A 20,965-nucleotide genomic window follows, 5' to 3' on the forward strand; every position below is an offset into this window, starting at 1 on the left:
CCCTCACCCTTACAGTCCAGCCTCCCTCACCCTTACAGTCCGTTGTTCGTGATCATAACGCTGATGTGTCTGCGTTGCAGGATCACACCTGTTGCCCCGGTTTCTACGGCCACGAGTGCTTCAGGTGCCCCGGAGACGTCGGCAGCTGGTGCTCCAACCACGGCGAGTGTCAGGACGGTAACTTCGGCAACGGAGAGTGCCGCTGCTACGAGGGTTTCCACGGCACCGCTTGTGAGGACTGCGAGCCGGGACGCTACGGAGTCAACTGCTCCTCTAGTGAGCGTCACACACACACACACACACGATACCCGAAGAGACGGATTTAAAACAGCTTCAGTACAAAAACACAAAGAAGAGTGGTCTCAAACGATGAGGTTCGGTCTCCTCAGTCTGTAAACGAGACAGAAATCATTAAAAATATGAGGTCAGAGTTAAAAATGTTGCTCAAAAATAACTTTTTTTTTTTTATTAGTTTGGTTTGTTTGGTTCCGACCAACATATTTTAAGAACAAGACAGAAATTTGTCACAAACTTTGCGATGAGTGTCTTTAAAACCATCATGTATGTGTTCGGGGAGTAGGTTCAAGGATTCAAGGATTCAAGGAAACTTTATTGTCATTCGCATCACATGTGGTACACGAGGTGGAACGAAATTGTGAACCACGGTCCCAGCTTACATCCAATATAAATTTAAAAATATAAAACAGAAAAAAAATAAACATAAAAAAGATAAGGTGGGACTTTCCTGACCTCAAAAAGAAGACCTGGCAGCGCCCGTAAAATCAATAATATAGCTTCAACAGCAAAACCAGATGGAGGAATTTTTTTCATCTTTTTAATGTTGGAAAAGTTTGGAAAGCTCTGTTTGTTTAATAACAATCAGCTGGAGCTTAACAGCTGATTAGAAGCTGAATTAACTAATTTATTCCAGTTTCTGTTTGAAAATAACCACAGAAATGAAACTGTTGCTGTTAGATCTTACCCTGCGTGTCTGAAAGGGATAAAACTGCACGCCGACGATTCATTTTCTGTTTCAGAGTGCGAGTGTGGCCACGGGAAGTGTGACGAAGGGATGACAGGAAGTGGAAGGTGTACGTGTTACAGGGGTTGGAAAGGAGCTACCTGCTCTGTAGGTGAGGTAAAAACACGAAGAATAAACCCGTGAGCGAGCAACGTTTCTTCTTCTAGCGTGGTTCCAGATCAATTCTGTGTGTTTCAGAAATCACGGATGACGCCTGTGGAGGTGTGTGCGACGAGAACGCCAAGTAAGTCCTCCCATCAGTGTGCGTTCACCTGGTTTCATGACAAAAACTGAGCTTATTCACAACTTTGAAGTCAAGGAAATGAATTTCAGAGCACAGACTCCGATATTCTTATTAAATATCTGAGTTTTTAACAGGTTTATTCTGGTTTTAAAGCACTTTATAGTGCAGAGATGGTGCTTGGTTGGAATTAAGGGCTTTGCTCTTAGTTTAATGTGCTTACACCTCTTTAACAGCTAAGTGATGGTGTACCCCAGGGATCAGTCCTCGTCCCCCGTTTGTTTTCAGTTTACATGGTTCCTTTAGGTCTGTTCATGATGTACTTTAGAACTGTTTTAACTCAGATGACACTCAGTTGTTGATAATAATGAAACCAGCATTTCTGCAAATCTATCAGCCTGTTTTTCATACAAGTCATTTAACTGAAACATGGACGTTTATAGTGACAGATATGTAATTTCTCTGCATTTTAAAGAAGTGCTAAAGGTAATGAAGGACTAGAAGTGTGGATTAAAACTAGTTTTACATGAAATATGGTCAGATAAATATTTAATCTGAAGGGGGCTCCAGGGTTAGGGGTAACACTGAGATGAGATCAGGTTTATGTTGTTACCTTAATATAAAACATTATTAACAGTTTCTCTCCTGCTGTAGCTGCATAACAGGCCCACAGGGATCAGCTGCTGCCTGTGTTTGTGTCGCTGGATATGAGGGAAACGGAACCTTCTGCAAAGGTAAAAACACACATTCAGCATGTCATCGCATGTGTCAGGCGCTGACCTTTGACCTCTTCTCTTTTTCCCAGAGCTGGATTTGTGCAGCAGATCGAACGGCGGCTGTTCGGAGTTCGCTGTCTGCACGAAGGTCTCGGGTGGAGAGAGGACCTGCAGCTGCAATCAGGGCTACACTGGAGATGGAGTCGTCTGCCTGGGTAAATCCAAACACTTCCTGATGCCCGTGAGACCAGAAACAACCTAAATATCTGAAGGTTTGTCGCAGTGGAAGAGATGAGATGATTCCTACTTCAGCTGGAACGGCTCGAGATGTTTCAGGATTCATCAACATGTCAAATAAATAATGAAAAAAGGGTTGTATACTGCAGCTTCGTGTGTATATTTATCAGACTTAATCACGTCAGGCCTTCCTGTAGAGAGATTAAATCAGGAACTACGTGAGCGCTGAATCACGGCTGAGACTTGCTGATGGAGCTGAAACCGACGCGTTGAAGCTAAAAGGAGCCAAAGGATGGTTAAAATCCAAAAATATCACATAAAGACACAAAAAGAGCCAGTTTGCTGAAATACATTTCAACCAGAACAATGTTCTTAAAGGACCTGAAGAAATCTGAATGTATTTGTTTGGGTGACAATATGTGTAAAGATGCATTGACCAAAGGTCCGAGGACGTCACCGTCTCCTGCAGCAGAGGTTCTGACACCAACAGAACCTGGATAAACAAGACTGTCTGAAGGATTTCCTGCACATCATGAAAATCTGATTCTGTTCACAGAAATCGATGGCTGTCTGGTCAACAACGGAGGCTGCCACAAAGCTGCAGACTGCATCAGAACCGGTCCGAATATTGTAAGAAACACTGCTGGACTAAAGTCTTTAAATCAGTTCTGTCCCGGTTCTGTCAGTTTCTCTAAAGACATAAAATGTTCTTTCCTCTCCGCTCTGATTCTTCAGTTCTGAACAACTCTGCCAAGTTTAAGTTTTTACACCATTAGCTGAACTTGCAAATTAGAAAATATCTAATTTTCTTCTGTTTACCCTCAGAGGGAGCTTCTGAGCACCAGGCTTATAAAAATAATGGTTATAATTACATTTTTTTCATCTTTTCTGTTTGTGTTACGCAGACTGGCTGCATCTGCATGACGGGCTTTCAAGGATCAGGGAAGTTCTGTTCTCCCGTCAACCTCTGCAGAACCGTACGTCTGAGTCCTGCTTTCTGTCCTTCAGTTGTAACTTAAACTTTGTGGAACTGAATGAAAATCCTCCCTGAGGATGCTCTTGTTGGCTCAGAGTTGATGGTTAATAATCAGGAAGTTGTTTCCTCCTCTTGTTTGTAATAGTTTATCGTACGAGTTGTCTGTCTGTGTGCAGAACAACGGCGGCTGCAGCAAACACGCGGCCTGTACGTACATCGGTCAGGGTCAGAGACACTGCACCTGCCTCAGAGGCTACGTGGGCGACGGCTTTGATTGCAGAGGAAGCACCAACAGCGTGAGTCACATGACCTCTGACCTCCCGCTGCTGAACTCCTCCCTCCTCACTTCCTCCTCTCTGTCTTGCAGGAGGTGTACCGTCAGTCAGACAACAACTTCTTTCAGCAGATGCAGTTGGTGAGTCGCCACATCGAACAACAGATCTCCAGACACGACTTTCCGAAACGAGATTAGATTAGGAACAACAAAATGTTTGCAAATCTGTGTGCAGCTACAAATGAGCAACAGCTTGTTTAGTTTCCATCCTGATCCAAGTCCACTGTGTCTTCTCTTGTAGAAATTAGAGTCTCCTGGTCTCTACGGCGACGGGCCGTTCACGCTCTTCGTGCCGCTCGAGAAATCCAACAATGAATCCACCGTGAGAACAGCACCGTCTGCTGCTTGTTGATGATCAAAAGTGACAGGCAGTTTCTGGCACCTCGTTAACGTGTTTAATGCTTCCTGATGATGGATGATGTTGGATCGTTTCCTCGTGTGGCTTCAGGTGGACGAGTGGAAGAGGTCGGGCCGTCTGGAGCATCTGGTTCGGTACCACATCGTTTCCTGTGAGATTCTGACCCTGAGTGACCTCCGGACCACCAAACGTGCAGTCTCCGTGTCGGGATACATGCTGGACTTCAGCCTCCAGCAGGTCCGAAAACTTTAACTGAAAACTGTGTAAAATCTACTCATTTGAGTTCAGGGCTCCGTTCTTGTCCAGTATTAGGAAGTCCAAAACAGGATGAATCATCTGTTTTACTTTAAAAGTTAGAAGTTATACCAAACATAAGATTTAGAGGCCTAAGGTTTTATTTTAGTTATAGATTACACAATAAGGATGAAAAAACTGCAACAAGAGGACATTATTGTGTTTATAAGGAAGGAATCAGCAGCAACTAAGGAGCTTCTTGTAGAAGCATCCTAACTTCCTGTGTCCTCCTGAGAGACAGCTAGCATACTGCTGCTAACAGGAACGCTCTGAGACGGTGGTTACAAACAGCGGATGTCCTCTGCCCTCACTACAGGAGGTATCAGACTCCCGGTGCCTCAAGAAAACAAGAAGGTCCTCAAAGACGCTTCTGTCTCCTGCCCTTAAATCCAGTCATCCGTCCATTTTCTGCACCCAGATCTTCTTTCTGGTCTCAGAGCAGCTGGTGTCCGTCTCCAGCAGTTACAGTATGAGAGACAGGACACCTGGACAGGTCTCCGGTCCATCGCAGGGACACCTGGACAGGTCTCCGGTCCTTCACAGGGACACCTGGACAGGTCTCCGGTCCTTCACAGGGACACCTGGACAGGTCTCCGGTCCTTCACAGGGACACCTGGACAGGTCTCCGGTCCTTCACAGGGACACCTGGACAGGTCTCCGGTCCTTCACAGGGACACCTGGACAGGTCTCCGGTCCTTCACAGGGACACCTGGACAGGTCTCCGGTCCTTCACAGGGACACCTGGACAGGTCTCCGGTCCTTCACAGGGACTCACAGAGACAAACAACCATTCACCCTCTCTCTCACACCTAACATGCATGTTTTTGGTCTGTGGGAGGAAACCCATACGTGCATCCCGGAGGCGAACCTGCGTGCTCTGACCACTGCTCCACCATGCCGCCTGGCAGAAGCCTGAAACAGTTTTTACCTGAAGGATGTCAGCTGAAGAATCTGAATTCTATTTATTCCACCTTTTTACCGTTTTACATTTTTAAACAATTAGATTTGCACGAATGACCTGAGCTCTGTTTTTATTTTTCATCAGTGATCGATTGTTTCTTTAACATTCATCACATTAATTACGTTCAGTGACAATAAAGGTTTTCTGTTCAAACATCTGCAGCTGTTTTTCTCCCTTCGCCCTGAAGCTGCAGAAACCTCCTGGTTTTACCCGTTTCTCGTCTCTGCAGGGTTCTGTGTGGATCAACAACGCATCGAGGATTGTGAAGAGTGATTACACGACCAGCAACGGAGTTATTCACCACATCGACACGCTGCTGACACCTTACAAGCTGGAGGACAAACCCCAGCTCGAGTCTAAAACGGTTCGATGAGTTTATTTGAGACGCATTAATGTGAAATCTGAATAAACTGATATTTGTGCCTCTGTTTTTAGATGAACTTCAGCACAGCAGCCACATTTTACGGTTACAGCCGCTTCTATAAACTCGTCGAGGTAATAAAACAAAAACAAGCTGCACCTTTGGGTTTTATTATCCTCCTCTGTTTGTACTCATTATCCTCCAAGACGTAATCTTTCTTCTTTTGACACTTTTTCAATGAAAAGGAAACATTCAATCTGATCAACCTGTCCTGTAATCTGTGTGCAGGATGCAGGGTTACTCCCACTGCTCCAGATGCCCATCCACCAGCCCATCACCATCTTCTGGCCCACCGATAAGGCCCTCGACTCGCTGCCGGCCGAAAGGCAGCGCTGGCTCTCCAGCCCAGACCACCAGGACCAGCTCGCCGCTACCATCAAAGCTCACATCGTTCGCAACTCCAGGGTAAGAAGTCGAGGGGCAAATTTTAAATAAATCATTTGACGGGTTGTATTTCTGAAAGGGGGAAGGAAAAAACATCAGCAAACGTGGAACGGGAGGAAGGAGATGAAGCAAACAGAAAACTCTGCAGTTCCAAGGGAGGTGTAGAAAACCTGGTATCTGAAAATCCAATCAGGAGCTGAACAAAAGGACGAGCCGAGCTTTTTGAGCGGAGGCTGATAAGAGGAAGGTTAAAGAGACAAAGTAACGAAGGGAGAGGGAGAGGTGGGATCATGCAGACTCTCAGGGTTTGATGAGATGATGCAGGAAACAAGAGAGAGACTTCAGCAGAGAGGTAAACCCAGATAAACAGAAACTAGGACCTTATCCACAGAAAATGCAGCACCGTTTCTAGAGACGTCTTCAACCACACAATGTGAATTTATTCATACAGCACATAAGCAACAAACGCTGACCAAAGTTCTTCACAGTCCAGGGAACGAGAAAACAAAAGAAACACAAAAAAATTTCCAAAAGAACAAGTGAGGCTGAAATAAAACACAGAAACGTATCATAAAACCATCTGCTGCAACTCAAACACCAAAGATTTCAAGCTCAGGTATGAACGTGTTATCTGTAAGACAAAGTTTTGTGTTTGTGTGCAGCTGATAGGGATCGGTCAACCAGGTAAATCCATGTCATATCGGACCATGCACGGATCAACCATCAAGTTGAGCTGCGACCCGGCGCTGGTGGTGAGAAAACAGACCCAGATTTACCTCTGATCTGACCCGTTCCTCTGAGTGCTAACGGTGTGTTTGTGCTCAGGGAGCAGTGTTGATCAATGAAGATGCAGCCAGGCTGCTGGAGCGCTTCATGTCCTTCAAAGAGGGCCTGGCGTTTGGCATCGACCAGCTGCTGGAGCCGCCCGGACTGGGAGCGTTCTGCGACACCATTGAGAACAAAACCACCTACGTTAGTAAAGCTGAAACAGTCCGAATACTAATACTGACAGACTCCTTAACGGTAGTATCTCACCGAGCTGCAACCGTTAGGGACGCAAGGCTGTGCAGTTTTTCACTTTCATGCACCACTGGTGAAATCTGGGAGTTTTATTAATTCATCCCTGCTGGTCTAGAATTATAAAAACTAAACTAAGAATCATTTGAAAGAATGAATCAGTTTTATCTTCTGTGAGACGCACGTGAGGAAGTTCAGAACCCCCCTGGGCGAATGTTTCCAGATCACCAGTTTGTTGTATCAGTGAGTGCACCATCAATAACTGCAGACCATAACTAGCCTTGATGTCCACACCTGGTTTATTTGGTATCGTCATTGCAGTATTAAATAATATCACACATAATATCGTGCAGCCCAGTGAGATGCTACTTCAGGAATTATCCTTTAATTTCAACAAGCCTGTTCCAGCACAAAGTTCCCTGTTTTCTGTTTTTATGTCACAACTGGATTTATGAAGTTGAATCCTGCCGACCAGTGGAGGGAATATCCAGCAGAATTAAAAATAAGAAACTATACAATCAGGTTTTACATATCAGGACATAATTTAAAAAATGATCTGGTTTTTATCGTGTTTTAAAACGAGATAAAAACAACCTGCTGTGTTTGTATTTGTCCTGTTTGGTCCAAGTTTAAAAGCTAAAGAGTGTTAAGTTGCTTTTTACCATGATGTAATAAATTAGCTTCTGTTTAAATCAGCGAGGACTGATTTGCAGTGAGACGCAGGACAGAAGTCTCACTGAAGCTAATAACGGTTTTAATAATTTAACTGAAATGTTTCAGGGCCGCTGTGGGAGCTGCATTGTCCCTCCGTCCTGCTCCATGAAACATACAGACACAGTAAGAACCGACTGGCAGAAATTAAGACTTTGGTTGTTTGCAGACAAAAAGCATCTTTTAAATTCATTTAGGGGAGGACAACTCGTTGTTTAAGGCATCGCTCCAGGTACAGAACCAGCTACAGAATCAGCTACGGAACCAGCTACTCACCTTGGCATAATGACCTGAATGATCGTTTCAATCGAATGGGCTGCAAGAGAGTTTGTCAGTATCCTAGCTGGGTCCAAAGGTGCTGCAAAAACCACTACAGCAGGGACTGCCAAGGTGAGAAACCCAGTGTTTCTGCATGGATGTGAGTGGATGGGATTTAAACATTAGTTGCTGTGTTTCAGTGTGTCCAGGGGGTGTTGAGGACCCCTGCGGCAGCCATGGCGACTGTAACGATGGCATTACAGGCTCAGGAGTCTGTCGGTGCCACAAAGGGTTTACAGGGAAGTCCTGCGAACGCTGTCAGCAAGGTTACTACGGGGCCAAATGCACAGGTACACCACAGACTAACTGAAGAAGATATCAGTCTAACATGAGATCAGAGATTTTAGGTTCAGTCCAAAAATGCATAGAAATAGACCCATTTTACTTAAATAAATATATATCATGCATAATGTTCAGCTTTATCAGGGGCAAAAAGCTGACCCAGCAGCTCCCCCTTATCATGATGATAACTAACCAGACCAGAATGTAAACTTTAGGTATTTAAGTTCTTTACATGTATGCTTGGTCTAAACTGAGCTAATTAGTCCTAATTTCACTGTAGACTAATAAAAACGCCTCCATACCGAAATTAAATAGATGCTGTTCTTGAACCCTTTAACACAGAAATCAAACTTTAATTGTCCTCGTCTGGATTTTTAAAATTTTTCTCTATGAAACCCGCCATCTTAAAAATGGTGGGTTTCTTGTGAAGGAGACGCTCTCTGGCCAATCAGTGGCCTGCAGTCTTCTGACATCACATCTTCAGCTCTGCTTGAACCTCAGCTGATTCTCAGAAGAGAGCTGAAAGCTGACGGGTCCACTCGAGACTCCAAACCAACATCAGGTCGACTCGAACCCGTGGGAGGAAGCCATCACTGTCTCAGGTTCATTGTGAGGAGCTTTCATGGCTTCTCTCTCCTCCTTTGGTCAGGTTCTTATACCTGCAGGGTATCTGACGTCTGGCACCACAGATGTGTTGATGGCTTGGACTCTGTTCATTCAGCTGGTTCTTCAGGACCTGCCTGACTCTCTGTAGGTACTGACTTCCCTGCAGCCTCATCCTGGTTGCCTTTTGTCTGCAGGATACCAAGGCACATCTGCAGTGTTGCCTTCAGGGAGTTCAGCCCCTTCAGCTGTGATCACCTTGCCTCTCTTGGACACCATTCGGCTGCAATTATTCAGTCCGAATGACTTTTGGGATGCAGCTTGATGTCCTGCATGTAGAGGAGGTGGCTGATGACCGGCATCCATAGCCACTCTTTGCGACCCTCTGGTTGAGAAGGTTCAGGCCGACGCAGAACAGTAAAAACGGTAAAAGGGAACAATCTTATGTGTCCCTCCACCTGCAGGTGGCGCACCACCTGGCCAAAGCAAACAAAAGACACGCTTCTAAAGCCCAATAACAACCAGCTCATTGGATACTGAAAACACTCGGAAACAAAAAACAAATCCGACGATCTTAATTAGGAGTCAGCCGTCAGCCTCCACCTTCAGTGCAAATCTGCTCCTTCGGTGACCTTTTAACAACCCTCCAAAAAACCTGAATCCATCTGAGGATCTCACCCCCGTCGGCTCTTCGGCAGTCTGTCGCCATGGCAACGCTCTGCACCATCGCACAGCCGGGTTTACTCGTAGCTCTGAACAAACCTGTCAGCTGTTTCCACTCAGTAGCTCTGCTAACCCAGTTAAAAACACAAAACAGCTGCCGCCTGTTGTCCCTTTCAGCTTCTCAGCCGGGAAACGTTTCCGTAACTTTTGAACTGCTCTTTCATCAGGAGAAAGTAGTTTTACTCCGTCTCTCTGTGTAGATGTTGGCTGTCCCTCCGTGGTTCTATGGTTTAGTCTAAAGACCTTACTGGACTTTAACGGGCCGAATGGTTCCAGTTCCTACACCAGAACCGAGCTGCAGGAAGTCTAGATGACTGAATTATTCTCACGCCTCTGTTGGATCAGAGAATTTGTGAATTTGTTTGTTTCTTAGTCTGCAGCTGTGGGATGGGACGCTGTGACGAGGGCATGGACGGGACCGGGCAGTGTGTCTGCAAACCGGGCTGGGAGGGAGATCACTGCCAGGACGAGATCGGTGAGTTTCCCTCCAGAACGTGGTGACTTCTGTACCTGTGGGCTCACCGGCTGCGGTGTTAATAAAGAATTAAACATCAGAGATCTTCAGAGGATCTCCAGTTTGACACCAGAGGTGTGAGAAAATCCTTCAACTGAATAAAATCAAAGTTCCTCAAAGACTGAAGGAATTTTATAAATTTCTCCTCTGAAGAGCGAAACATCAGGAAACCGTTCAAGGAATCTGGAGGTCTGAGCTGGACCACCAAGGTCTCCAATCGCTCAGAGGAGACCACGTCAAGAACCGTCAGTCAGCAGCAGCTGATAGAACTGCCTGGAACCACAGAAGTTTAAAGCCTGGTTCTGTGACGATCTGGGCTTGGATCAGGGTTCTGTAAAGGTCCGGCCCTGGACCAGGGTTCTGATGGCCCAGCAGAGATTTTGCAGCAACATCTACTGCCTTCAGGGACCACGTCTTTTCCAGGGAAGTCTGAGTTCTCATCCAGAAGATGTGAAACCACATTCTGCTCAGTCTACAGTCTGAGGAGGAAGAGGTTCTGGACCGGACCCGCCTGACAGGTCCCATTTACAGACTGTTGGAGAACCCCTGAAACTCCTCATCACCTTCATCATTAGATGAGGAGGAGGAGGGATGAACTTTGACCCAGCTTGTTTTAGAATATGTTGCAGCCTAAATCTGGACGATGGATTATCATTCACCAAGACAAGAGTCTCATAAATGTTTTAATAATTTAAAAACCCGTCTGTAAAGCTCCGTTTGGACCTTTTTATTGTGTAACGCAGCCGAGGCTCAGGTTGAAGTCTTACCTGTATGATTGTTGTGAAGATGAAGTCACCTGGTTTTCACAGGCTGCTGTTTTCAGGCTCCGTCCCTCCGGAGTGCCGGCAGTGCCACGCTCAGGCCGTCTGCGTCTCGCGTGCGTGTCTGTGTAAACCCGGGTTCGAGGGGAACGGGACGTTCTGCAGTCCGACTCCACGTGAGTGTTGTTCAGCCACAGACTGGAAATCACTGGAGGATAAATGATGTTTCTGTGCTGGGGGGGGGGATAAAAACCACCAACCACCCTGAACAGACAGACTGTTAACCAGAATCTGAGGAGAAAACTGACCTCCGGCGCCTGAAAGCAGGTTTCCTGCTGGTCGGGCCACTCTGACCCAGCTGAGGTTCTGCTGCTCTGATGGGTTTGTTAAAATTAGACTCCTCTTATTCCTCCTCCAGGTTAGATGCTGCTCATATATGAGAGTAAACGGCACATGGAGCGATTCTTAAATTAAAAAATGATCAGAGATGTTTAATTTATTTAATTTCATCGCCTTTTAAGAATGACGCCAAAAATATATATATATAAACTCACCCAAAGTGCATTTTCAGGGCAAGTTTCTTTTGTTTTCACCACCATGTAACTACGGTGGCCTGGAAGAGACAAACGGCGGTGTTGTAGTTCAGGTGAAGGTATTTGATCCTTAAACGTTTCATTAATTTACCTGCAGCTCCGGATCTCTGCGCCGAATACAACGGCGGCTGTCACCTGAACGCAGACTGCAACCAGATGGGGCTGCTCGTCAACTGCACCTGCCACAGCGGTTACCGCGGTGACGGCTTCACCTGCGAGCCCATCAACAGGTGGGCGGGGCCACTCGCTTCCTCAGACCTCAGTTTCCCTTTTTTTTAAAAACGTAAATCTAATGATGCGACACAAACCTGTCAAACCAAACCAAACGTGTCCAGGTGTGTTGAAGAGCAGAACGGCGGCTGCAGCGACTTCGCCGCCTGTAAATTTACCGGTCCGGTGAGTAAAAACGCTTCTGTTTGTTCCTGAGGTCCAGGACGTTACAGATGCTGCTTATAAAACTTGTATTTCTTAAACTCAGCCTGATCGTACGCTTTTATGACAAAAGAAGAAGAAATTCACGCCATCAGCGGTAGATGAAACATTCAAGCTTTAATGTTTTCACCTCTAACCTGAGCGTGATTTGGATCCTTCAGAACGAGCGTGAGTGCGAGTGCCTGCCGGGGTATGTGGGTAATGGAGTCCAGTGTCTGGAGAAGGTGGCGCCCCCTGTGGACCGCTGCTTGGAAGACAACGGAGACTGCGACCCCGTGGCCACCTGCAAGGACCTCCATTACCACGGTAACGCATCTGCAACGGCTTTTGTTGCCACGGTAACACACTCTGAGGGTCTTCCATTGACTGTGCGTTGCCACGGTAACACATCTGTTAACTCCTACGGTTGCTGGGGTAACCCCAGTAGCACGTTGAGCATCACCTCCCTTACTCTTTGAAACCAACTGTGCGTTACCATGGCAACACATCTGAAGTGGAGCGGGAGCCATGTTGGCACCACACCCCTGCTCCATCCCTGTTTCCATGGTAACGGCTGAATTCACCACAACTGGCCTTGTTACAGCAACCTCGTTTTTCCTGGGAGGGTTTAACAAACGCTCGTTAAAGATAGAGCTCGTTAAAGGTCGTTAACGCCCAGAGATGGTGCTCGGTCTCGGTCCGGGCCGTTTCCTGGAGCAGCTGGATGAAGGCAGTCTAACGGGGAGCAGGTGCTCCTCACGTGGGCTTCATCAGGACCTGTCTGGACACGCAGTACTGACACGCCTCTTGTTCCTCAGCCAACACAGCCGGCGTGTTCCACCTGCGCTCGCCAGAGGGGAAGTATCAGATGAACTTCAGTCAGGCCGACGCCGCCTGCCAGGCCGAGGACGCCACGCTGGCTACCTTCAAGCAGATGGGGGACGCGCAGCAGGTAAACGAAACGCACAGAAACCGTTGGTTTCCATGGAGATACCAGAAGCTGTTGTCGTATTACCTTTGGACTTGTTGTAACACAAAAACGTAGTTTAAAAAGACTAACCTTCAGCTCAGAGGCGTCTGCTGATTTAGTTCCATTTAAGTTTTGCTTTTTTCCCCTTTAACTAATAAATCAGCATTTAGCTGTTATCAGCTGCAGACAACGCCTTCACCGTTCCTCTCTGGTCCCTGCAGCTCGGGATGCATCTGTGCGTCGCCGGCTGGATGGATGGCGGGAAGGTGGGCTATCCGACCCGCTTCCCCTCGGCCCGGTGTGGCGACAACCACGTGGGCCTGGTGATCTACAAAGAGCCGGTGGACCAGAGCAGCAAGTACGACGCCTACTGCTACAGGCTCAGCGGTACGGCGTCTCCATCGCTTCATTTAGTATTTATTCAGATGCATCAGAATTAATCTGTAGTTCTGCCTTCGTTCAGTTCAGACCGATGCAGATCCTTACAGTTTAAGTCTCTCTTCAGAGGAACTTAAAATTAGCTTTACAGGAAGTGAGACTTTAAACAGGATCCATCCTTTATACGTAAACAAACTTCAGCTTTTAAAGTGGACGCCTTCAGAAACGAACCCGCTCGCAGACTTTTCTTTAAATAATTACCTGCATCGATGCTCGGCTGCTCCAACAATCCAGGTGATCCTCACAGCCTTTAGGAGCCATCTTTACTGTGGTCTTGTTGCAGAAATGGGTCATCACTGAGAGGAAATGTTAAAATGGACGCCAGCTTGTGGCGCAGCGAGGATTCTGTGAACGAACTATAAATGTTCTGAATCCTTGCTGCTGATGTTCTTGTTCCTCTGCAGATGTTTCGTGTGCGTGTCCTGATGGTTACGTTGGAGACGGGGATTTCTGTAACGGCGTCCTGACCAGCGTTCTCGCGACGCACAGCAACTTCTCCATCTTCTACAAGGTGAGCCGCGGCTTTCCAGGTTCTGGTTCTGCCTCACCTGATGGGGATGACTCTCAGCTACTACCACGACACCATGACACCACATCAGAGTTTATTAAACTTTATGTTTAACAGACGGCCTGTTTACAGTCCAGCTGCCTCCGAGCCTCATGGGTCAGCAGCGTATTTGGTTGTTTTATTGTTTCTGTTGTAGCAACCCATGACCCTCATACTGAGGTAGGCACCGTTTCACCCCCACCAGTCTGAGTTTGTTTAAAAGATAAAAGAGTCGGATTTAAATGATGACTTTCAGGCTCTGCTCTCTTCTAAACTCCCCCACAAAGAAAAAGGCGCCTGGCGTAAATCAGGAACATTCCTGGGGTCGTCAGTCTTTTTTAAACACAGGATGGTCCGGAGATGTTTGGTGTAGAAGAAGAAGCTCTCCTAATAAGTAAATTAACTGTTTGAGATGTTTATTTTAAAACCAGATCAACTTTCTGTCTCCTTAGTTGCTGTTGGATTACAGCGGCTCGTCCCCGGAGGGCAGGCGGCTCGTGGAAGTTTTAACTCACAGGAAGTCCGAAGTCACGCTCTTTGTTCCTCATAACTCCGGCTTCACGCACAACCAGGTGACGTACAGCTTTAACCCTTCAATGATCTGCAGTGAGGGTAGGGAGCAGATGAATGGATGAGTCCATCAGAGGGACAGCTCGGGTTTGGACATGTCCAGAGAGACAAAGCACCAGAAAGCCTTGTGGTTCAGGGTCCTGACTGTTGTAGTCTCCAGGCTGACCCAGATCAGGTTCATCTTTGAGTCTTTCTGTGTTTTAGACTCTGTCTGGAAGAGATCTGCAGTATCACATCTCAGCCAATCACAGCCGGCGGCCTTTCAAAGACCTGAGACACCAGGAGGTCATCGCGTCGCAGCTCGGGTTCAACCTGACAGTTACCCACGGCAACAATGAGGTCAGAACACGCAGGGCGTTACAAATTAACTTTATTTGGAGCGTTATTAAAGACGAGCTCGAACCCTGAGGTGGTTCATGGCAGAATCAAACCTCACACTAATCATAGCAGCTGAACAATTTCATGGTTATTTTATTAAAAACCAGAACCTGCCGTTTATCGAACCACGTGGGGCTTTTTCACAGAAAGCAGAGCTTGACCCAGTTCGGTCGGTTCGTTCTCAGATCAAACAGGAGGAGGCAGGAATGCACGTCGCCCGCCGCCTGCCTCTGTTTTTAATCTTCCGTCCTGCTTCCTGCAGAGCTGTAAGCTGGTGAACCAGCGGCTGCTGCTGGAGTGGGACATTCCTGCCGTCAACGGGATCATCCACGTCCTCGAGGCGCCGCTGACAGCCCCCGCCCCGCCGGTGAGTCACCGAGACGATCACCTGTCTGATTCATGGAAATTAAACCTGCTGTCTCCATGACAACAGGAGCAGTTCCTCATCATCTAAATAAGCATTAGAACAGCATTAGTTAATTTAATTAATATTCTTCTTTTGATCATTGAGACAAACAGATTGGGCTCGATGTGCAGAACTTCCTGTTTCCCAAACATCAGAAAGTTTAATTAAAGATAAATATATTAATCAGGTTAGCTGCGGTTCTGAGCGCAGCCACCAGGGGTCTCTGAGACAGTCTGCCTCCTGATTGGCTGATGAGTCATTTCAAACCTTTTAGCCATCAGTATTTAGGTTTTTTTTACTGATACGCTTTTTCTTTTATATTAATCATTAAATAAAGTTTAAGGACAGAAGGTTCTTACCGTGTTCTGATCGTTTCCAGACGAATCAAGGTAACAGCCGAGGCCACGCCACTGGAGCAGTGTCGGCCATCTTGGTGGTGGTGTTGGCGTGTCTGTTGGCCGCCGTTGGATACTACTTCTTCAAACACAAGATGGACGCCTTCCGCTTCCACTATTTCAAAGTAAAACACAGACAGAAATCCATAAATGCTAACATGAAACCAGCTGTTCTGAAATATTTCCTCCTCTGTGACAGGATGAGGATGAAGACGCGGCGACAGGAAGCTCCAACAAACCCACGCTGGTTTCCATCCCCAACCCACTGTACAACGGCTCCAGGGCCTTTGCCGATCCCTTCGAGGCAAGTCACAATTCACTAAACGCGGAACCATTTATTAAGTTCTGCTCCAAAACAACCTAAAGTTCAAAAATATTAATTTGGACGAGATCGAATGCTGACTGATAAATGGTTCCGGTCTGCTGCAGGTAACATACTGACATTATTACAGTGATGTCATCCTCAGCTGACATTAAACCGTCTGATAAGATCTGTTCCTTACAGGACACCAACCAGGAAGCAGAACCCAAAGAACCCCCAAACATCCTGGAGCTGGACCAGTAGAACCGAAGAGGTCCTCTTCCAAAACAAAGTGCCAGATCAATAAAGATGGGATTTATGTAAATTGTGTAAAAAATGTTTTTTACACCACATCCTTCAGCATAAACGTGTAACAGTTAATATCTTATCTGTTGGAGATAACGCTTTAAACGACCTCAGTTTAGATAAATAATTATATCTGCCAAAACAAATCACAGCCTGTAAGGAACAGACCAGAGAGGATTATACTTCAAATAACTCTGCAGGAAGTGCTACAGGAAGCTGCCACTGCTCTAGCTGATCCTAGCTGTGTTCAGTCATCAGTCCTCTAAGGTGGTAAGATATTTAACCTTTTCCTCTGTGACCGCAGAGACAACGCCTACAACTACCCAGAAACTAAGATAAAGGTCAAAGGTCACGGCAGCAGAAAGCCCCTGTCTCTAAAACCAACATGGCAACCAGACCAAAGGACAGATGTTTACCCAGAATGAATTCGTTGATCATCAAACATTTCTTCACTCCAGGAACCCAAAATTAAAAGTTAGAGCCTCAAACATCTGAATAAAAAAGATCCTAACTCTGTTTCTGAAATGCATCCTGATACAGGTGTGAACAAATCTGGATTAACGCAGAAAAGATGTCCAAAAACACAATCTGAACAATCTCAGCTCAGCGCTTAAAAATCTGATTTGTTTCCAGCCAGTGAACGCACCGTCAGCACAGGACAAAGGAGGTAAACTCTGAGTAATTTAATCCTGAGTTTAAAGTCAGCCTGTTACCATGGTAATAAACCTGAGGTTGGGAGATATTTCTGATCGGCGCCGACACAAAATGAGATGCAGTTTGTAAATGATTTTAGATCATTTTATTGGTCTAAAATTGAGCCGTAAATTTAAAGAATGCCTGAGCTTCATGATGAGCCACAAATTATAAGGAGGGATTTCCAGGCAGAGACAAACAGTCAAATTAACAGCTTATTTCTGAGGACACCTGTTTGAAAATTTAGATTTAAACGTAGATTAGATTAGATTATATGCTGCTTTAGGATTGTTAGATAGTATCTTTATATAATTACAGCTAAATAAATCATTATTTTATTTATTTTACAGGCCTGAGTTCATTTAGACTCCTGTCTGCACCACAAACTCATAAATAAAAGATAAATATTTCACTGTTTTTAGTCTTTGCTCAACAACAATTAAATCTTTTTGTTTGTAAAAGTCCTCCTGAACAGTTATATTTATATTTTTATAATAACTGAACAATCTTGGCAGAGAAACTCATTCGTTTATGGTTATTAAATAAAAATCCTGCAGGTACAAAACATCCGTATTTAAGGAAGTAAAATGTTGATTTCTACACATTTACGAGCTCCTAAATCAAAACGTTTAAAAAATAAACTTTAGGTCAAACCTGAAATTCTGAAAATGAGTTGAAAATATTTTAAAAATCAAAAAGAAACCAATCTCATAACTCTAAATTTGCCTTATTTTAGTTTTCAGCAATTTGATTTGATACAGAAGTTCAGAAAGTAAACTATAATGGATATTTATTTTGGTTTCTTTAAGTAATTTCTGTAGTGAAAATGATTAATTAGAAAAATCAGTTTCCTGTTCTGAGATTTTCACAGACACATTTAGAGGAACTGTGCTGATTTTACTCTTTAATTAGTTTAATTATTTTAACAAAAGAAAATTAATTATAGGAGAAAAACAGCCAGTATTAATTAAAGCTCCCAGGTTTTACCTCCTAAAGTACCTGGTGTAGTATTTGGGGTATTAACGGTTGCCATGGTGATTCAGGGTCACTGATGATGGCTCGTAACTCGAGGTTTAGATACTCAGAGTTGATTAAAATCGCTGTAATCGTTCTGGATCAGAAAACTCAGAGTTTGTTTAATTAACCCTCCTGAGATGGACAGGGTCGGCCATTTATATGGATACACCTCAATGAAATGGGAATGGTTGGTGATATTAACTTCCTGTTTGTGGTACATTAGTATACGGGAGGGGGAAAACTTTTCAAGATGGGTGTTGACCATGGTGGCCATTTTGGATCCAATTTTTGTTTTTTCAATAGGAAGAGGGTCATGTGACACATCAAAATTATTGGGAATTTCACAAGAAAAACAATAGTGTGCTTGGTTTTAAAGTAACTTTCTTTCATGAGTTATTTACAAGTTTCTCACCACTTATAAAATGTGTTCAAAGTGTTGGATTGTCAACGCAACCCTCTTCTCTCACTCCTCACGCACTGACAGCAACACTGCAGGAGAAATGCTCACACAGGCTTCCAGTATCTGTAGTTTCAGGTGCTGCACATCTTGTATCTTCACAGCAGAGACAATCGCCTTCAGATGACCCCAAAGATAAAAGTCTGAGGGGGTCAGATCTGGAGACCTTGGGGGGCCATTCAACTGGCCCACGATGACCAATCCACTTTCCAGGAAGTGGAAGTGGGAGAAGAGGGTTGCGTTGACAATCCAACACAATGGGCAGCACTTTGAGCACATTTTATAAGTGGTGAGAAACTTGTAAATAACTCATGAAAGAAAGTTACTTTAAAACCAAGCACACTATTGTTTTTCTTGTGAAATTCCCAATAAGTTTGATGTGTCACATGACCCTCTTCCCATTGAAAGAACAAAAGTTGGATCCAAAATGGCCGACTTCAAAATGGCCGCCATGGTCACCACCCATCTTGAAAAGCTTCCCCACTCTTATATACTAATGCACCACAAACAGTTAGTTCATATCACCAACCATTCCCATTTTATTAAGGTGTATCCATATAAATGTCCGACTCTGTGCATCTGATTAACTTAAATCCTAATTCAAGATGGCCGCCACAGCTGGTTAACATTAGCAAACAGAAAACTTGGCTGCAGCTCAGTTTGACAGATCTGTTGTGGTAGTATCTTAAAGTCATTTCCAACACATCCTCTGAAGGCTAAAGTAAAAGTACTTTAGGAGCAGAGATAACTTCCTGTTTGTGAGCTGGAGGCTAATGTTAGCTTATAGCCGGTTAGCAGCATGCTAAGTCTTGTAGCATTTGTTTAAAAACAGCCTTACCTTGAAGCGGTGAGAGGTGTCACTCCTATGGTAGGCAATCCAGGACCATATGGTGGTTTTCGACTGCAAACATTCCCAAAAAGCGGAATTCCTCTTTTCTTTTAAGCAAACGGAAAAGTTTCAGAAAAGCCGAGCTGACCTTCGGAGCAGCGCGTGAGGCACGTGCGCTCCGGACAACCGTTGTGTTTAACTGTGGTCCCCTAAAGTCCTGTTCCTGAGTTGTCTTTTTTAAAATAACACTCATTAGAAAACCAAGAAAATCTACTTATCTTAATCATCACAGCGGTTTCCAAAACAATATTCCTGCGCTAATCTAACATGCTAGCTGTTCTATGCTAACTACGTGACGCCAAGGAAAACGGGTCAGATAGAAGGATCCGCCCATCCACAAAACTCAAAGTCTGATTGGTTGAGTGCACATGTCAATCAAATAATTGTTTAAAAGGAGGAGGAGCCAAATTCTAACAATACCGTAACGTTTGTAATAAGTGGGCGAACCAATGACGTAGCGCCGCGCCTAACGGCTGAATCTTACCGGAACATCCGGTTGTTTAAATGAGGCCTAAACTCTGCTAATTCAGATAACTGCTAATCTGAAACATCACATTCATTTTTTTATTAAAAAAAATATAAAGTTAAATTAGCATTTCTTGAAGGAATGCGTTCAGCCCATGTTCCTTTCTCATGCTAAAATTATTATTTTGTGGTTTGCTAAGGGTGATTAGCCACGGCAGCCATCTTGAATCAGCTGTAGATCCAATGATTAGTTTATTAGAAGAGAAGACCAGTGCTTTATTGGATATTTCGCTGACAGACAGATAACTAAACCCAGAAACAGACATCACCCTCCTTTAAACGAGGCGATAAAAAGCAGCGTCTGAGCTGCTATAATTTGCCTTTCAGCGTTTTTTCTGTCGTTCTGCCCAAACAGATAACCTGTTTTGTTTAAATGTGTCATGTTTTTGTTTTTGTTTTCTGGTGAAAGCAGCCATGTTGTTGGAGACGAGAGGATCTCCATGTTGAAGAGACGTTTGGTAATCTGCTGCGTCTGAAAGAACCCAAACCCTCCCTCCCTCTGTGGACCAGCTTCCCTTCACCACAGTCGACATTTAAAACATCAAAAATACTCCTGAACTTCTCCCTCTGCTGTCGGCTCGTTGCCTCGCCTGGGAGGAAGGAACCTAGCAGAACCGGAACAGGAGGATCAGCCATTCAAGATGTTTATAGATGAGACAATCTGTGACGGAGCTGCGGTGGAGGTTACCGCTCCCTCCCCCCCCCAAAAAACACACAAAGAGCTGAGCTGCAGAGGAGAGCAGCTTGGAAACGGTTTCTCTTGAAAACCAAGGCTGTGGGGGATGAAGAGGAGGAGGAGGAGGGGTGAAGACCGGAGACCCTGACCTGACCTTGAGTCTCAGATCAGCTCAGACTCCAAACCCATCGAATCACTCCAAGGACAAAAACAAACTGACTCAGTCTGAAGGAGGCCTTGGAATAATCAACAGACTGAATGTTTATTTAGAAAACCTCGTCTTGGTGATAAAATTCTTTTGGTTTACTTCAACAATTTTCCAACTTGGAGAACCGTGAGCGATCCTCCCCCGTCCTCCTGAAACTATCAAACAGAATCATTTTTAAACAAAAACAACCGGACTTCTTTCTGTCTCTGGAGATGTTTGAGAAGCCAAACGTCCTCAGCTACAGAAGTCCAGTTGTTTTTGTTTTTTTAACCCGTTTAGGATTCACCGTGTCCTGGATGACAGCAGAATGTCA

The 20,965-nt window shown here is 45.0% G+C and overlaps 1 protein-coding gene and 3 long non-coding RNA genes across 6 annotated transcripts in view; 1 reads left to right on the top strand and 3 right to left on the bottom strand.

Moving 5' to 3' along the window:
• The window catches only part of LOC119616967, a 1,883-nt gene extending 1,656 nt beyond the window's left edge, over positions 1–227 (bottom strand). The window contains exon 1 of one of the 2 annotated variants that reach the window (XR_005233079.1): positions 89–227. This is a non-coding gene — a long non-coding RNA (uncharacterized LOC119616967). Of the gene's footprint in view, positions 1–30 lie in introns of both variants that reach the window. The other variant, XR_005233078.1, reaches the window with a different exon arrangement.
• Positions 1–16,206, top strand: part of stab1 (stabilin 1) — a 44,737-nt gene extending 28,531 nt beyond the window's left edge. For both annotated transcript variants that reach the window (XM_017439775.3, XM_037975280.1), the window contains 33 exons: positions 81–276; positions 1,038–1,133; positions 1,220–1,265; positions 1,917–1,996; positions 2,068–2,193; positions 2,772–2,845; positions 3,121–3,192; positions 3,368–3,487; positions 3,559–3,606; positions 3,767–3,847; positions 3,974–4,120; positions 5,368–5,502; positions 5,574–5,633; positions 5,788–5,964; positions 6,606–6,695; positions 6,769–6,915; positions 7,741–7,797; positions 7,869–8,061; positions 8,130–8,279; positions 9,971–10,072; positions 10,935–11,048; positions 11,563–11,695; positions 11,801–11,861; positions 12,059–12,203; positions 12,695–12,828; positions 13,068–13,233; positions 13,689–13,795; positions 14,284–14,403; positions 14,606–14,740; positions 15,042–15,146; positions 15,565–15,705; positions 15,780–15,884; positions 16,086–16,206. In XM_017439775.3, the coding sequence (XP_017295264.1) occupies positions 81–276; positions 1,038–1,133; positions 1,220–1,265; positions 1,917–1,996; positions 2,068–2,193; positions 2,772–2,845; positions 3,121–3,192; positions 3,368–3,487; positions 3,559–3,606; positions 3,767–3,847; positions 3,974–4,120; positions 5,368–5,502; positions 5,574–5,633; positions 5,788–5,964; positions 6,606–6,695; positions 6,769–6,915; positions 7,741–7,797; positions 7,869–8,061; positions 8,130–8,279; positions 9,971–10,072; positions 10,935–11,048; positions 11,563–11,695; positions 11,801–11,861; positions 12,059–12,203; positions 12,695–12,828; positions 13,068–13,233; positions 13,689–13,795; positions 14,284–14,403; positions 14,606–14,740; positions 15,042–15,146; positions 15,565–15,705; positions 15,780–15,884; positions 16,086–16,145 (3,723 nt within the window). In that variant the 3' untranslated portion in view covers positions 16,146–16,206. The remainder of the gene's footprint in view (positions 1–80; positions 277–1,037; positions 1,134–1,219; positions 1,266–1,916; positions 1,997–2,067; positions 2,194–2,771; positions 2,846–3,120; positions 3,193–3,367; positions 3,488–3,558; positions 3,607–3,766; positions 3,848–3,973; positions 4,121–5,367; positions 5,503–5,573; positions 5,634–5,787; positions 5,965–6,605; positions 6,696–6,768; positions 6,916–7,740; positions 7,798–7,868; positions 8,062–8,129; positions 8,280–9,970; positions 10,073–10,934; positions 11,049–11,562; positions 11,696–11,800; positions 11,862–12,058; positions 12,204–12,694; positions 12,829–13,067; positions 13,234–13,688; positions 13,796–14,283; positions 14,404–14,605; positions 14,741–15,041; positions 15,147–15,564; positions 15,706–15,779; positions 15,885–16,085) is intronic.
• LOC119616968 lies at positions 6,753–11,589 on the bottom strand. Its single transcript, XR_005233080.1, has 4 exons — positions 11,427–11,589; positions 11,181–11,298; positions 10,879–11,105; positions 6,753–6,884 (listed from the first exon to the last, which is right to left on the bottom strand). It is a non-coding gene; the product is annotated as an uncharacterized LOC119616968 (long non-coding RNA).
• Positions 15,090–19,710, bottom strand: LOC112449846. Its single transcript, XR_003038394.2, has 3 exons — positions 19,193–19,710; positions 15,545–15,695; positions 15,090–15,229 (listed from the first exon to the last, which is right to left on the bottom strand). It is a non-coding gene; the product is annotated as an uncharacterized LOC112449846 (long non-coding RNA).
• Positions 19,711–20,965: the final 1,255 nt, after the last annotated feature.

This window comes from Kryptolebias marmoratus, linkage group LG4, assembly GCF_001649575.2.
Source record: "Kryptolebias marmoratus isolate JLee-2015 linkage group LG4, ASM164957v2, whole genome shotgun sequence".
Taxonomy (NCBI): Eukaryota; Metazoa; Chordata; class Actinopteri; order Cyprinodontiformes; family Rivulidae; genus Kryptolebias; species Kryptolebias marmoratus.